We start from the raw sequence: 16,605 nt of genomic DNA on the forward strand, positions 1-16,605 counted from the left end.
AGCTTGTTCTGCTGTGAACAGTAGCCCTGAAGTTCATGGACCCCGGCACTGGCTGCTTGGAGAGAGCTGCCTCTAACCCTTCAGTCAACTGGTTCACAAGGGATGGGGGGGGGATGCACGAGAGTCTCACCTGGTTCAAAAAAATTCAGGTACAGGTTAAACTCCTTGTTTGTATATTGCTGAGCCTCACACACCTAATAAGCACTCAGTTTGGATAGACTGTCTCAGACAGACAGACAGACAGACAGACAGACAGACAGACAGCAGGTCTTCAAGAGTGAAGGGATTCCTGATGTCTCTATGAATTACCTTCCTACCATTAAACATGAGCCTGCCTATGAAACAGCCTTAGGGATTCTGGTAGATTCCACAAGACTCTTCTCTGTGGCATTCTGGGGTTACCTGATTTAGAACTCAGGGAGAGGAGTGGCTGAGAGAAGACCCAGGCTTCTTGACCCCCTGGCGGCTCCCACAGCTCAGCTTCCTCATGCACAGGGATGCCCAGACTCAGGGTGGTCTCAGGGCCTGTGGCTGGGCTGAGCTGATCTCAAGAGAGTGAGGGATGCTCTCACCTGGGTCTGAGCCTTTGTGCTCAGAGCTTCAGTTTTATTAAGTGAGATAGTAAAATGCCCTAAATTGGGAAGGAGAGCACAGACGGGAGGCCGTAAAGCCACGCTGCTCTTCAGCACCTCACAAAATGTTTTATCTACTGGGAATCATAAAAGTGCAAATCCTACCCTCCAATGGTTTTAGACGCTGAGAGGCTGCTGTTGTCTCCAGAGGCTGGGGAAGGCTAAGCTTTCATCCACACACAGTGGCAGCCAGCTGAGCCCCCAGCTCACAAGCCATGAGGTGGGTGGGAAGGGCACGGTTACCTCCCTCGTACATGCTTTTTCCACAAAGGTGGGTAACGCCCAAGGGAGACCTGCTGATGCCCTGAGTTTGCGAAGAGGACACCAGTCCTCTCTCCCTCTCTCTCTCTCTCTCTCTCTCTCTCTCTCTCTCTCTCTCTCTCTCTGTGTGTGTGTGTGTGTGTGTGTCTGTGTCTCTCTGTCTCTGTCTGTCCTGTCTGTCTCTGTTTCTGTCTGTCTCTGTCTCTGTTTTTGTCTGTTTTTGTCTCTGTCTCTGTGTGTCTGTCTCTCTGTCTCTGTTTCTGTTTCTCTCTGTGTCTCTCTGTCTCTGTTTCTGTCTCTATCTGTCTGTCAGTCTCTGTATCTCTTTGTCTCCCTGTCTCTGTCTCTGTCTGTCTCTCTGTCTCTCTGTCTCTCTGTCTCTGTCTCTGTCTGTCTCTCTGTCTCTCTGTCTCTCTGTCTCTGTCTCTGTCTGTCTCTCTGTCTCTCTGTCTCTCTGTCTCTGTCTCTCTCTCTCTCTCTCTCTCTCTCTCTCTCTGTGTGTGTGTGTGTGTGTGTGTGTGTGTGTGTGTGTGTATAAGAACCACTTCTCCAGAATGGCAGCTTAGTGGGTGAAGTGCTTGTGTGTTTGGATGCCTGACACCCAGTCAAACCACTTCAAAACTAGGCATGACCTGTGCATTCTGGTAACCCCAGCTGTGGAGGATGAGAGGATCAGTGGCTTATTATCCAGAAAGTACAGTCGAACGGTGACTGCTAAGCTTGGTGACAGGCCCTGTCGCAGGAGGTAAAAAGCCGTAGAAAAAGATGTGCACATCCAAAATCGACCTCTGACCACCATGTGTGCACGCAGAGGTCAGTGTGTTTACACTCACATGCATGCACACGTACTCTCGCCAACACAGACACTTCCAAAATACTGACTCCCATTCCCACTTGCTCAGGCATGTAGTAGTGAGAACCAGTTATGGAGAAAACTTGAGGGTCTGTCCTTGCTTGGGGGATCATAGGACCCAGGAAGGAAGCCACGGGATCTAAAAAGGTGTGGCTAATGCTGATGGTGGTGATATACCTGTCCTGCACACCTGTCACAGGTGTGGTTACCAGTGACAAAGGTGATACATCTGTCTTGCACACCTGTCACAGGTGTGATTACCACTGATGATGGTAATACACCTTTCCTGCACACCTGTGACAGGTGTGGCTACTGCTGCTGATACACCTGCCATCCACTCCTGTCACAGGGTCCTGTTGTGTGTGAGCACACGCTTGTGCTCTGAGTTCTTCAGCTTGTAAGTCCTCCTTGTAAGCATACCTTGTAAACCATTGTAATATTCACATCATAGTTGAGCAGGCCTACACTCAGAGAATAATAGGGACCTGCTTATGTGCTCATGGCTTTGACATTTGGATTAATAAGAGAGATCACAGGCACTCCTTAAAAACAAGATAAAAGTACAAGAACAAAAGAAATAGTGAAGAAAATTAAAAAAAAAAAAACAAACTTTGTTTTTAACCCCAATTGAAGTAAAAGTATGCAAATTAGCCTCGGCACATTATTTTTATTTATGCCATAAATTAGGCAAATTTCCCCTCCCGAAGCCCTGGAAAATGAGACTTGATTCCACATATTTTGCATTAATTTCCAAGGCAGTTGGCCCCAAATTAGCTTTACAACTCGCTAAACCTGCTTTAAAAGGGGGTGCAGAAAGCGGAGGGCTGTTCAGAAATCTTTAGGGAATGAGATGGGGGCACCTTGTGCCCTCCTTCTGAAGATTAATGTAGGGTGTGTGAACTTCTACAACCGGGGCTGCCACATACAGCTGCAGGAGCTGCACACTGATCCGTGTGGGGCTACTGTCTATGTGCTGTGCAGTGTGAAGGCTCCTCCTGGGGTTATGCAGGGAGGTGACCTTGTGAATTCCCTCTGGACCATGTGGAGACTGGATGATGGATGGATGGGTGGATGGGTGGATGGGTGGATGGGTGGATGGATATTGGATGGAATGATGGATGGATGGCTCTCAGTCTTCAGCCAAGACCTAAAGTATTTGGACACAAGACAAAACCATTTGCAGAAAAAAAAAAATGTACCTTCCCCACATCCTGGACTTGAGGATTTGCATTTGATGCAATGATGGTGTCATTGGACATACAGAAGCTGAACTCATTTGAACTTAACCCACTCTGAAAATCAAGCTCAGTAAAAGAGAGGAGACAGAGAGACCTGGCCTAGGACCTGCTCTGAGGCAGAGGGAGCAATGGAGAGGGAAGGAGTATGCACTGTGTTTGGGGGGCATGTGCTGGCCTGGGAGCATGGCTGCTGGCTGGCTATGCTTTACAAATGAAACTCTCAGGAACCTCTAGGCAGGCTCAGGTCCACTGACCACATCCCCAGAGCTCTCCTTGTGTGGGAGTGTGGGGTATGAGTGTGAAGCAAGCTCTGACTGACCTCTGACCTGGGTGCTAGATCTGCCTCTGCTGCGGCTGCTGTGAGCAGAAGGAGGTCACTCACTTTCCTCCAGCCTCCATTTTCATCCATTAAAAGAGATTCCACATGTTTCCCTCAGTCTCAGCATAGTCCAGAGAGGTATCTACCCACTCACCCATCCATCCATCCATCCATTAATCTATCAATACATCCATCCACCCACCCATCCATCCACCACCCATCCACCCATCCACCCATCCATCCATCCACCCATCCTATCCATCCACCTATCCATCTATCCATCCATCATCCATCACTCATTCATCTATCCATCTTCCACCCACCCACCCATCCACCCACCTACCTATCCATATATCCATCCATCATATATTATCCATCCACCAGTCATCCACCCACCCATCCACTATTCATCCACCCATTCATCCATCCATCATCCATCCATCCATTAACCCACCCATCCGTCCATACACCCATCTATCCATCCACCTATCCATTTATCCATCCATCATCTATCATTCATCCATCCATCATTCATTCACTCACCCATCCACCCATCTATCCACCATCCATCCATCCATCCATCCATTAATCCACCCATACATCCATCATTTACCCATCCATCCATCCATCCATCCACCCACCCATCCACCCATCTACCTGTCCATCTATCCATCCATCATCCATCCACCCACCCATCCACTATCCATCCACCCATTCATCCTCCATCCATCCATCCATCCATCCATCCATCCATCCATCCATCCATCCACCATCTATCCAGTCTCTGCATTCACTCACAGAAATGATAAGAATCAACCTTTCCCCTTGAGGATCCTCCAGAGAGAGGAAGACATGTCAGTCATCATGACTGTGGGACCCCTAGCTTTTTGGCTATGGTTGCTTGTGTGCCCCCTCCCAGAGCTTGTTGAACATGTACGTGCTGGCTAGGGCCACATCTTAGCCCAAGAAAGGTAAAACCAAGGCGGCAGAGCCCATGAGTGATGCCTCTAGTGGCCATTGCTCTCTGTGACCCTGCTGGGTTAAGCAAGCCAACCAATTGCCTGCCACAAAGAGCAGTACAGGATTAGCCACATTCATCTTTAAAACGTGAGCTGGGAACTAGGAAAAGACTGAATGTCCTTGGTTGAGTTTAGTGATGGTCCAGAACAGTCCATGACTTTCTGGGAAGATGGAGACTGATGCTCACTCCATGCTGTCCAGAATGGTAGACTCTGGGAAGGCTGGTGGAACCCCACCCACCCTTCACATCATCCCTGGGATGGGAGAAAACAGAGACTGCCACCCTAGGCAAGGTCCACTGCAGCTCAGGATCCAAAGTTACTCCTGTAAGGATGGACCTAGCAGCATTATGTTGGAGCTGCCTGAGACCCAAGAGAAGACAGATCCCAAGGCTACCTGTAGGGCATCCACTGAGTTTCTATTTGTCAGTGGCCTTGGCAGCAAGGACAACTGTATCCGGCATTTTCTGTGGAAAGAGGGATGGCTTCCAGAGGCCTGCTAGAGCACCCGTCATTGTACGGCATTGCTCAAAGTAGGGTCTTCTCTCGTTACAGTGTGTACTTTTCTCCTCCTTCATGTTTGATCACCCTCTGCTCACCTTTCATTGTAGATGTCTTCAGCCATTTCACATTCATTGCCTCATTGATTTTTCCTTGCAGCCATCCTGCAAGGGAGGAGGGAGGGCCATGGTATTGCTGTCTTTTAAGATGAGGCCGCCTGAGACCAAACAGACCTGGGAGGTTCAACCCCGTCTCACCACAAAGATGAAAGTAATTTAACACCTCTGACAAATGGTCTGTGCACTTTCAGCATGGCAGACCCAGCTGAGGGGTGGGTGTTCAGATGCACAACATCCAGTTGAGCCTCTGGGACACCAGCTAGGGAAGGGAGGCATGGGAATGGATGGTGCGTGAATTACCCATCCCTGAGGGATCAAGAGGGATAAAGAGGGATGAAGAGTGATGATGAGGCTGGAACTGGAGAAAAGAAGCAACAGGTAGCTTCACAGGATAAGAAAGTACATGAACCGGGTGCTGACTGATAAATAGGAGCTAGCCAGGGGAAACATTGTAGCAGCAATAGAAACTATTTTCCTGAGCTGGTTTACTTGCAACAAGCTGGACACATCTATACTGAGTTAACCACAAAAAAATCTCCAAGGCTCAGAGAGCTTCAGCAAACAGCTCCAGGTTGACCTACTGGAAATTTTAATAGCCTCAGTTGAACCAGCAGAAGGTTGCCTTGGGTGACAGTCGGGGTTGTGGGCTTCACATAGGAGCCATCCTATAGGTCTGAGTAAAGTTGAGGTGACCACTTTGTTGCAGGGTGATCTGACTCGGGACACCTGACATCTCATCTGGATGATAAGACACGTCCCAGCGTGGAGTCCTGACAGAGGAGCTTGTTCTTCAGGCTGCCTTACCATCTAGAACAAAGATGGGCTTTGGGATCCAAAGATCTCGGGTTTTAATCCTGCCTCTGTCATACATTGCCCATGAGACCCCGTCTAGGGTTTCTATTACTGTGATAAAACGTCATGACCAAAAACAACTTGGGGAGGAAAGGGTTTATTTGGCTTAAACTTCCAAATCACAGTTCATCACTGAGGGAGGTCAGGACAGGACTTCCTCAAGCAGGGAGGGGAACCTGAAGGCAGGAGCTGATGCAGAGGCCATGGAGGGGAGCTGCTCATTGGCTTACTCCTCAGAGCTTGCTCAGCCAGCACGCTTTCGTATATACCCAGTACCTAAGGGTGACACACTGCTCCCATGTCAATCACTAAGAAAACGTACCACAGGCTAGACATATGCCAATCGGATGGAGGCATTTTCTCAAGTGATGTCTCCTCTTTCCAAGTAACTCTCTAACTTGTTTCAAGTAGACATAAAACCAGCCATCACAGATCCTGAGTAAGTGCCCTGGGGAGGGGCATTTCTGAGACTCAGTTTCCCTTTCTGTAAAAGCCAGGCAGGGATGTCACCTGACAGAACCGGCCAGGGATCAGTGGGAGAGTGTAGGGAAGGCACACAGTACCTCACATCCACCTCCCTTCATGAGAGGAGAAGGAAGCTGGAGTGTTTGGGGTCTTTGGCTTCCAGAGTATCCCCATCTTTCTGAGGCTTGACTACTTGGCAAGTGCCAAGCTCCTGATTTGCCTTTTCCCAGTCCCGTGAGGGCAACCTCATGAATCTGGTAGTGTTTGCTGTAATCCACCAGCAGATGGAAAGACTCTGGCTTGTGACTAGGAAGTGGCTAGACTTGGGTCCTGGTTTCTCTTCAGCTAATGAGTAATTTCAGTCGGTTTCCATGTGAACACGCATACAACATAGCACACACAAAATAACACACACTCAAGATAGCAGTCAGTTTCCATGGGAACACAAACACACATACACATGATATCACACTCACATGATCACACACACATGATCACACACACACACACACACACACACACACACACACACACACACACTATAGGGCCTGGTCTGGAAATCACAACCCTCAGCTCAGCTTCCTGAATGCTGGGATGGTGGGTCTGCCACCACAATCAGTCAAGAGACAGGTTTTAACAAAATGGGTATCCCAGCAGAATTCACTGATGTACTTACTTCTTGCTTCCCAAGATGAGATTCCTAAATGTGACACCTACCCTTCCTGTTAGGAGAGCAGAGTACAAGAGACCTGGGATCAATACATCCTGTGACCCATTTGTTATACCCTTTGCCTGTTCACTCTGAGCCTCAGTTTCCCTCAACTGCACAGCAGGAATAACATGGTCTTCTGCCTGGTGGGTTTGTGCTGAGGAATCTCTAAACGATCTTCACAAACCACTCAGCACAAGATTTGGAACTAAACCAACACTCCATAATTGGTGTTTTCATTGTGTACACAGTCTGTTACAGCTAACTGAGTCCACATGGGTCTAAAGATGAGTCCTGTGCCTATGCTTCAAACACCCCACAAAGCCAGCATGTTTGCTCTGTATCATTGTCAAGGCCACCTTGGGGCTGCTTCTGTGTGCAAACCAGTGGGAAGCTGCATGGGGACTGAGCAGTCCTTTAGGAAAAGGCTGTTCTCCATCCATAGTGAAGGACAGTGAATGATTCAGTCAACTGATCCTTCACTCCCTTTCATTTGGGCAACTCCTGAGATCCAGGGCACAGGGAGGACAACTGTCTACATCTTGGTTAGGGTTTTACTGCTGTGAGCAGACACCATGACCCAGGCAACTCTTAGAAGGACAACATTTAATTGGGGCTGGCTTACAGGTTCAGAGGTTTAATCCATTATCATCAAGGCGGGAGCATGGCAGCATCCAGGCAAGCATGGCTCAGGAGAAGCTGAGAGTTCTACATCTTTATCTGAAGGCTGCTAGCAGACTACTGACTGACAGGCAGCTAGGAGGAGGATCTTAAAGCCCACGCCTACAGTGTCACGCCTGCTCCAACAGAGCCACACCTCCTCCAACAAGACCACACCTACTCCAATGAGGCCACTCCCACTCTAGCAAGGCCACACCTCCTAATATTGCCACACCCTGGGCCAAGCATATTCAAACCATCACAATCTGTATCTTTGAGGTCAGGTCCCGCAGGTGAGCCTCTCTCCCTCTTCCTTCTGCTGGCTCCGGTTCCCCTCTGTTTAATTCCAAGAGCAAAGCCCGCTTTAGGGTTTCTCTGCCTCATGTAGAATTCTCTTCCTGTCACCTGCTACATTCCTGCAGGACCAGCCCTACTCAGCAAGACTTCACCCATCAGACCTGGCGAAAGTCATACACAGCCACCTCTCAGACTCCATCGTAGCCCATCCCTCCACTAAAACACACAGCTGACAGCCAAGACCCTGTGGATCTCGTGTTGGGGGGTGCAGGAAGTGGTGCCCAGCAGAGGAACATTGTGTCCCCAGCATTGCTCATATCCCTCCCCAGCCGTACATCAAAAACCCGAATTACCAATCAGAGGCAACTGAGTTACGGTGAGGCTTGAGGGGGCTGAGCCCCAAAATGAGATAGGAGCCCTTGGAAAGTGAGGGAGGAGACCCTCACTCTCTTTTGGAACCACGTAAGAGAGTGGACATTTGCAAACCAGGAAGACAGTTCCTACCAGACAAACTCTGCCGGCTTTATGAACTTGGAGTACGAGTCACCAGAACTGTGATTAATGAACTAGGGTTCCCAGTCATAGAGTCTGAGCGTTTTTGGTTACAGTAGCTTGAGTCACCTCAGAACTCGGCACACAGTGGCTTGAATATAGCCAGTCATATCAGAACTCGGCGCACCGGGAAGCTTTCTCGTGTCCTCTTTCCAATATGTCATCTTTTGTTGCCATTAACTGTGAACTCTGATTCCTGCTGGTGAGTTCAAAGCCATGCAGCGTGGGGGGTCTGGGAAGGAAAGCAGCCACCCCCCTGTGATACTGAGATCTCCCTCTCTACATGGTGGTGAGCAGGTAAGTAGGGCTGCCTGCTGGCCCTCCTCCCCGACTTTGGCCTAAATTATTCATGTGGGCATCTGCTTTGCCCAATTTTGGGAGGCTACTTTCTCGGTACCTGTTCACAGAGGAGGTTCGTTCTTAGGGGAATAGGAAACCATTGTGTGTGCGTGAACATTACACGAGTTACAGGATCCTATAACCAACCTTCCAGGTTGGTCCCATCAGCCCCCCATTCTATTTACGTCCCACAGATGGCAGAATGGAGTCCCAGACGAGATGATCTCTCTGAAGGTTGAGTGCACCTAACCCATGAATGGACTGAGCTTTGGGGCTGAGGCAGCTCTGATTTCCGAACCGTTTTCCTGAACCCTGCTAATTTCCTTCTCACATTCAATCCAACCGCTCACCAGAGCAGCCTTGCTGCGGACCGGCAGAAAAGGGCTAGATGGGGGTCTGAGCTGTAATGACACCTTGCGGGAGAGCATTCTTTGCAAACTTCTCATCTCTGCATCCCCTGCCCCTTTCACTGTGTGCCAAAAGCCGGCAGTAATCTCTCCCTGTGACATAAGAACCAGGTACCTCCAGCGACAGGGAGTAGAGCCACGTGGTCAGACCATTAGGCTGAGAACCATCCTAGCTTTCAACAGGACATACACGTGTCTGCCTCCTTTCTGCCCTCAGTCACCAGCTGCAGCTTTGAGCGCCCCTAGTGGAGGTATGCAGTATGGGCCTGCCACGCAGCCATCAACCGGCACACAGGAGCCTTGTGTCCTGCGCTCCTTTGAACGGTTTGCAGGAACGGACTCCTAAACCAAAAGTCACAAACCAAATTGTTCGGGAAACATTCTTTTTTATGCCTTGAAAGAAGAAAGAAAGGAAGTCGATATGGTTTCCTAATGCCCAGCAGAACTGTGTGAATAAAGGAAGAATCTTTCAAGTTTGGGTCGGGTAGTCCCTGGTGGGGGCAGCCGAAACTCCTTGAAAAAGAAGGGCACATTCATAGGAAAGCACACTTAAGGCCGACGTAATAACTATACATCTCACCACATGTCAGAGGCTAGGGGAGGCAAGAAATTAGAGTCTTACTGAGAGATACTGGATTTGCTTTGTTAATCCAAGGGGAAAAGAAAAGAAACGTCAGGCTTTGCAGTCTCGGCGTGTGCGTGCATTGCTCTCCCATGCACGTCTTAGGCAATAGGAGTCCTCTTAAAAAAAAAAAAAAAAAAAACAAGCTACACTTTATTCCCATCAAAACGGCCCAGAGAATACACACCCTGCAACAAGTTCCCACCCCTCACACTACACGCAGGAAGACAAGTCTACAACACTGGGCTCCTCTGACCCTCTCCTCTCTGGTTGTGGATAAGAGCTGCCGGTTAAAAATAGAATTTATTGCGGAAGATCAATTGTTTCCAAATGGACCATGAGAACTGGCAATGCCCATGGGCCACCCTGACTCCCTTCTTATGACTCAGTCAGAACCCCACGGTTAGTAATGAGTCTTTGGATGAAGTATATCAGTGGACTTTAATTTGGCAGTGACCTGAAGTTAATTAAAAATATATGCTCACTAGCTGCATGGTGTGGAGCAGTTGCAAAATATAAAATGTCTAAAAATTGACATCACAAATGCACACATCCTGCCTTCCCTCCTACACTCTGGCACACACTGAGGAATCAGGATACAGGATCCTGATCTTGGGTGACATTTCCCTACATGCCATTAAGACCCCACCCCCATGCCAAGGGTGGTGCCTTAGAGAATGTCAAACTCAGAGGTAGGGCCACTTTAGAAAAGATGGTGAGCCTCTGGGCATCTTTGAGTTCTGCTTGTGGAGTGGCACACACACACACACACACACACACACAGATACACACACACACACGCACACACNCACACACACACACACACACAGAGAGAGAGAGAGAGAGAGAGAGAGAGAGAGAGAGATTTAAGAGCTGGGGCAGGGCAATCTGGATTCAGTTCAAGGCCACCACGTTATTGTTGGAAAGAGACAGCTAATTAAGAAAGGGCATGCTGGGTAGAGACCATTGATTTAAACCAAATCTCTTTTCCCATCTTTCCTAGGGAAATTGCCCAGACCTGGTGCAAATTGGAAATACCACTGTCTCACAAGGGGAGGGGGCGTTCTCAAGGACATGTTTTGTTAAATAGAGCAGGCAAATCATGCCCATTGCTCTCATTTCTGGGCCCAACAGATTGGGGATATAATGTCTGAGGTATGTTGAGGGCACTCCAGGCCACAAGGAAGAGATGGGACCCAGAACTAGGGCCTGGAACTGAGAGCTGTCCGGGGCCTCTGGTGCTGAACTCAGGGGCCCAGAATTCCCCGCGGCGAAGCGGCAATGTTTCTCTGTCCTCAGAACTCCAGATCAAGAAAACCTCAATAAAACAGAACTCCAGATGGACGGGGGTGCTGGGGATTGGGGTGAGCTCCCCATGCTGTGGTCAGCTCAGTCAGGCTCCCAGTTTTGTTTTGTAAGTTACCACGGGAGGAAACAAGAGTCACACCTTGCCGAGAGAATGAGAGGTTAAGTGATCCAACCCCAATAGCTGACACAATGGGCTCTCCTGGTGTCTTTTGCTCACCCCCATAGCTCGGGTGGCGGGGAGTGGGGCCAGCCTTGGGTGAGTTATTTGCCTCCCTCTTCTCTCCACCTCTCTCACTGTAACTTCCTGGGACCCCAGCAGGGTGGAGCGAACATGTGACTCTAGGCAGATGAAAGAACATCTCCACAAACTCAGACCCCCTTCCTAAGCAACAAGCACGTGGGTTTCACCAGCAGCCTCTCTTCATTCCTAATATCAATGAGGCTGTAGAAGGATAAAAGGGGCCCAGCCCCTGAGGTTCTAACATCTCTCTTCTCACCAAGTTCTGGAAGCCCTGAGCTCCTCTCCATCCGAAGAAGCCACACCCAAGTCCAATTTCCTGACACCTGGCTGGGACCTATCCAGGAGACAGCCCCTCCGGATAGTCCGAGACAGCGTGGGATGGTGGGATGGGAGGGAATCTGGTTCTGGAGACAGGCAGTCAGCTGTCCGCTTCCTATACCTATCCTCTTCCACAGAGCCTGGCAGAATAACCTGGCAGCCAGCCCCGGGTGCAGTTGCAGAAAGCTTCCAGAATCTGAAGGTTTGGAGAGGACCCCGCTCCCAAAGCTTCTTCAGACTGCAAAAGGGAGTCTCTCCCCAGCCCAGAGACCAACGAAGGACCCGCAGCCTAAGGCGGGAGTCCTTTAGATGCGTCCCCGCCTCCGCGCTCCAGCAGGGACGAGGTGCCCAGCCCGGAATCCGGGCGGTCCCGCGGGTGGCGCGTGTGTTCCCTGACCAGCCGAGACCCCCGACCGCTCTGGTCAGCCACAACAACTTTACCCTCTTTGGGCCGGGGCCCTCAGGGTGCTTACCTTCCGCCTGAGCTGCTGCGGGGCTCCCCAGAAGGAAGGCGACAAGGAGCAGAGAGATCCTGTCCGGTCCCGCGGCTTGTGGCCGTGCCACGGACATCGTAGCTACGGAGCTGGGGTCTGCGCAGAGAGATCCGTGTGGTCGGTCCAGGCAGAGGGATCCGTGCGGCGGAGTCCAGACAGAAGGATTAGAGCAGCCGGAATCAGGCAGTGCGATCCAGGGAGAGAAAGAGAGATGGACAGAAGGCTCCAAGCAGCCTGATCCCAGACCGAGGTCCAGACAGACAGAGGGATTGGTGCAGCGGGGTTCAGTTAGAGGGATCCAGGCAGAGGGATCCCGGCAGTAGGATTAGGGCAGCGGCTCCTGGCGGACGCGCAGCCCGCCGTGGCTCTGGCCGAGCTGCACCGGGCGCGGGCGATGGACGAGTGAGGAGGAGCCGCGGGCGGCGAGAGAGCGGAGGGCGGGGGCTGGTGCCCGAGCGAGAGAGGGAGCAGGAGAGAGAGCGAGCGAACCAGCGAGCGAGCGAGGGAAGTGAGCGCGAGGAGGCGGCCGAGGGCCGTTCCGGGGGCAGCTTGGCCCTCAGGCCCTGAGAAGTTAGTGATATCGCCCGGTCCCGGGTGGGCCCAGGGTCCCTACTCTCTTTGCGGATGCTGGGACGTTCAGACAAGGCGGAAGAGCGCCCGATGTGTCCTTGCGAACCCAGTTGGTGAACAGCCTGGCCTGTACAGCCCTCTCTGGCCCCTGAGGGCCCCACACGCCTCCACCCTCCCCTCCCCTCCCCTCCCCTCCCCTATCCGCCAAATGCATTGGTGCTTCCACAGAGAGTCCCAGTGACCTAGGAAACCACACCGACTGCATCCAGGGACATCGTTGGACCAATGCACATGACCACGGGATCCTCTGTCTGATACCAAGTGGTTCTTCACCCTGGAAACGCCCAGCCACAGACTTCTGGGTCCATGTTATGATTTCAGCTACATTAGCACTCTCAACAGCTCCCTGCAGATCCGCCAGGCTTCCAGAGCCTAAGCCCCCGTTTCCCTCCCCCTCCAGTGGAAGCTTTGGGTCCAGGCCCATCCTCTCTGGCCTCCTCTGTCCAGTTGAGATTCTCTAGCAGCGTGTCTTTCTTCCACAAACAGAGGAGATGGGGCGCAGTGGGTAAAGAAGACAAGAAGCCACTTATAGCCAGACCTTGGCCAAGGGCCAACTGGAAGATACCTCACACCGAGGGAGACTGCTCTCCTTGTTCTGCAGAGTCTCACAGGCCCAGCTGGCTTCCCAGGCCCCTCACCCCAAGTTAGAAGCCCTCCCCTCCCCCACCCCACCTTGCCATTCCGCTCAAGCAGGGAGCAGATGGAGAGAAGGTTGTAGCAACTGGGGGGGGGGGATATGTCTTTAGCAGAGTGGAGACTGGAAATCTCTTAAAAAGACATAGGGGAGGGGAGCATTGGAGGCGGGGTGGGGGATGGGGTGGGAGGGAAGAGCAGTGAAGAGGGACTCTTCTGCTCCTGGTTCCAGATGCCCCTCTCACTCCTTCACTCACTCTTGGGATGCTCTTTGCTTGAAGCTCCCATTGTCAGGTGATGGAGAGATCCCCAGTTCATCCGTATTTACCTGGGCTAAAGGAAGCTTCCTCTCTGGCCAGTCAAGTCAAGTGGGTCTCAGCAAGTGGGGATTTGAGAGGGACATGCAGGAGACCCAGTTCCTCCTCTAGGGGGCCAGCAGCAGGCCATCCAGTAACCCCTGAGGAATAGAAGCATAAAGCAGGAATACAGAAACACGGAGGGGAGACACAGTGCCCGCTTCCTCCTTGGAGAGGAGGGTAGGAAGGCTTATAAGCACCCATGGCTCGCCAGACTCTGGTGTGGTCTCTGTTTCAATATCATAATGATCGGCAGTGATAGAGGTGATCGATATCTCCCCCGGACGCCCTCAGGGGACCAACCTCATCAAAGCCACTCAGCCAGGAAGTGATAGGATGGATGCATTCAAGAACAGGCCTGAGTTGAAAATCAAACTCCTGTCCCCAAACATGATCCTTCCCCGAAACCAAGATGGCCACTTCTGGGGCGAGACTTGGTGGCTCCTCCTGGCTGTTAGCGGCCTCCCCACTTCCAGCACACTGCTTAGCTCACAGCAGGTGATAACTAGCTCCATTTGTGCTGAGATTGCAAAGGAGGGGATCTCAGTCATCTGAAGACACAGTGTTGAGAGCATCGGGCAAATGGGTCACCAGAAAGAGCCAGCCGGGGTCCCCATTACCAGACCCATTTTAAAGAAGAACAAACTGAGGTGTGGGAAGGCAAGGTGGCATGTTCAATCCCATGAACAGTCCAGTTCTGCCCAGGTTTGTGCTCTGTCTACTGTCAGATTATGCCTGGTCTTGGCTAGGGGTTCGGAGTGGACTTTCTGTGCCCACTGTGAGTTGAATAGAGAAGTCCAGCTTCTGTTCCCGAAGCTGGGGTGATCTAGATCTGTCCTCCTTACATACTGCTGTGGGAGTGATCACCTTTGCGCAGTTAAAAATCAGCCACTGGGGGTAAAGGCTGGAACCTGGCCTCACCTCTGTCTTGGCAGAAGGCTAAGAATAAGTGGCTTGTGTTCTAGCTTACTCTTCCAGAAGGGGTAGGAATAAAATTAATGCCTGCCATGTGGAGTGACTGACAATGAGCAACGGTGTCCTTGAGGAGTGACAGGATGCACGGTGCATGCTTATAGGGTAAGGGGGAGGACCTCAGGGGTAGATCAAGTCAGAGCTTAGTCTGGGGTTTGGCCTCAGTCTGAGCAGTTGTTATCAATAGTGCCCTGGACCTTCCCTAATGCACGGTCAATCCCAGGTGCTTGTGGTCACAACAGCGAGCAGTCAGGAAGCTGGAGCTTCTCACCACTTCTCTGCCTTTCTGAGTGACTTTCTGTGAGCCACCAGCCTCCCTGGAGTCAATCTATCTACCTATCTATCTATCTATCTATCTATCTATCTATCTATCTATCTATCTATCTATCTATTCACCCATCCATCCACCTACCCACCCATCTACCCATATGCCCATCAATTCACCCATCCATCTATGCACCCACCCACCCATCCACCCATCTATCCTCCATCCATCCACCTACCCACCAAACCATCCATCCATCCATCCATCCAACCAACCATCCATTCACCTACACATCCACCCATCCATCCATGCATCCACCCACCCACCCATACATCCATACATCCATATATACATACATCCACCCTTCATCCACCAACCCATCCATCTGGTCATAACCATCCACTCACTCACTCACTCACTCACTCACTCACTCACTCACTCACTTTATCCAACCCATGCACTCATCCACCCATTGACATACTCATCCATAAGTTCATCCATTCTCCATCTGCCCACTCATTATTCCTTCATCCCACCAATCCATACACTCAGCTGTACATCCATGCCCCCATCTGTTCCTCCCACTCATCAATGTCTCCAGCCATCTGTCTCTCTGTCCCTCTCTTCTAACCATCCATTCACACGCACCGCCTTCCATCTAGTGCCTACCTACTCTTTTCACAGTATGAAGGTACATCATGTGTTGTCCAGTCCAGACATCATAATCTACCCACAAGCCTCTCCTCTCTCCCTTCCCTCTGCCCCATCATTTCTTTCTTCTGTCCCCCATTCATCTATTTCTTCTTCTGTCCATCTGTCCATCTATCTATCTATCCACCATCCCATTTTCTTTGTGCTCCACGAATGGTTCTTAGATGTCAAACTCAGTGTGAGGGGCCAGGAACACAGTGGATATTATCTCTTGCTTTCTAGGGTCATCTAGTGATGTCTGCCAACCCAAAGGCCCATGTCCTTTCCAGTTGACCAATGCCCTGTGCCAGGGAATCAGTTTCACAGAGTGTCTGGAAGTCTGGGCTTCGGAACGTTACAGTCGGCAATCTGGATATGTTCCTACTAATGACTGTGTGTCCTTCAACAAGGCCAAGGAGGTGCATATTCAGACCTAGCATTGTGTGTCTCTGTCAGGAACATCTGAGTACCGAAAGACTTTATCACTGGACACTGGAGAAATAAATATCTGCTGTCTTGAAGAGAGAGGAACCAATATAAGAGAAGACATCACTAGCAAGAAAGGTTCGTTTTAAAATGCCGGTAGAAGGTATTCCAGGAGATGGATACCCCATACCCCTGTGTCTTTGAAGTGAAGATGGAGCCTCCAGAATCTCCTTATCTGGTCTTCATCACAGAGCACAGCTTCTGCAGCTCCAAGTGGGAAGCCTGGGCCCACACTACACTCTGACTGGAAGCCGGCAAGGACAGAGTGAAGTGTGAGGTGAGGTAGCCGGTCCCACCAGGGCACCCATGTCACCGTCAGGGAAACAATCCTCCCCTTTGGCTCCTTTGGAGATGTGCTGTCTCTTAA

General features: G+C 50.9%; 1 protein-coding gene across 3 annotated transcripts in view; it reads right to left on the reverse strand.

Annotated features, from left to right (window-relative positions):
* The window catches only part of Sez6l (seizure related 6 homolog like), a 161,052-nt gene extending 148,440 nt beyond the window's left edge, over window positions 1–12,612 (reverse strand). For 2 of the 3 annotated variants that reach the window (XM_021186619.1, XM_021186618.1), the window contains exon 1: window positions 12,186–12,612. In XM_021186619.1, coding sequence (XP_021042278.1) covers window positions 12,186–12,282 — 97 coding nt within the window. In that variant the 5' untranslated portion in view covers window positions 12,283–12,612. The remainder of the gene's footprint in view (window positions 1–12,185) is intronic. The other variant, XM_029533647.1, reaches the window with a different exon arrangement.
* Between the last annotated feature and the right edge of the window lie 3,993 nt (window positions 12,613–16,605).

Source organism: Mus pahari, chromosome 23 (assembly GCF_900095145.1).
Source record: "Mus pahari chromosome 23, PAHARI_EIJ_v1.1, whole genome shotgun sequence".
NCBI lineage: Eukaryota > Metazoa > Chordata > Mammalia > Rodentia > Muridae > Mus > Mus pahari.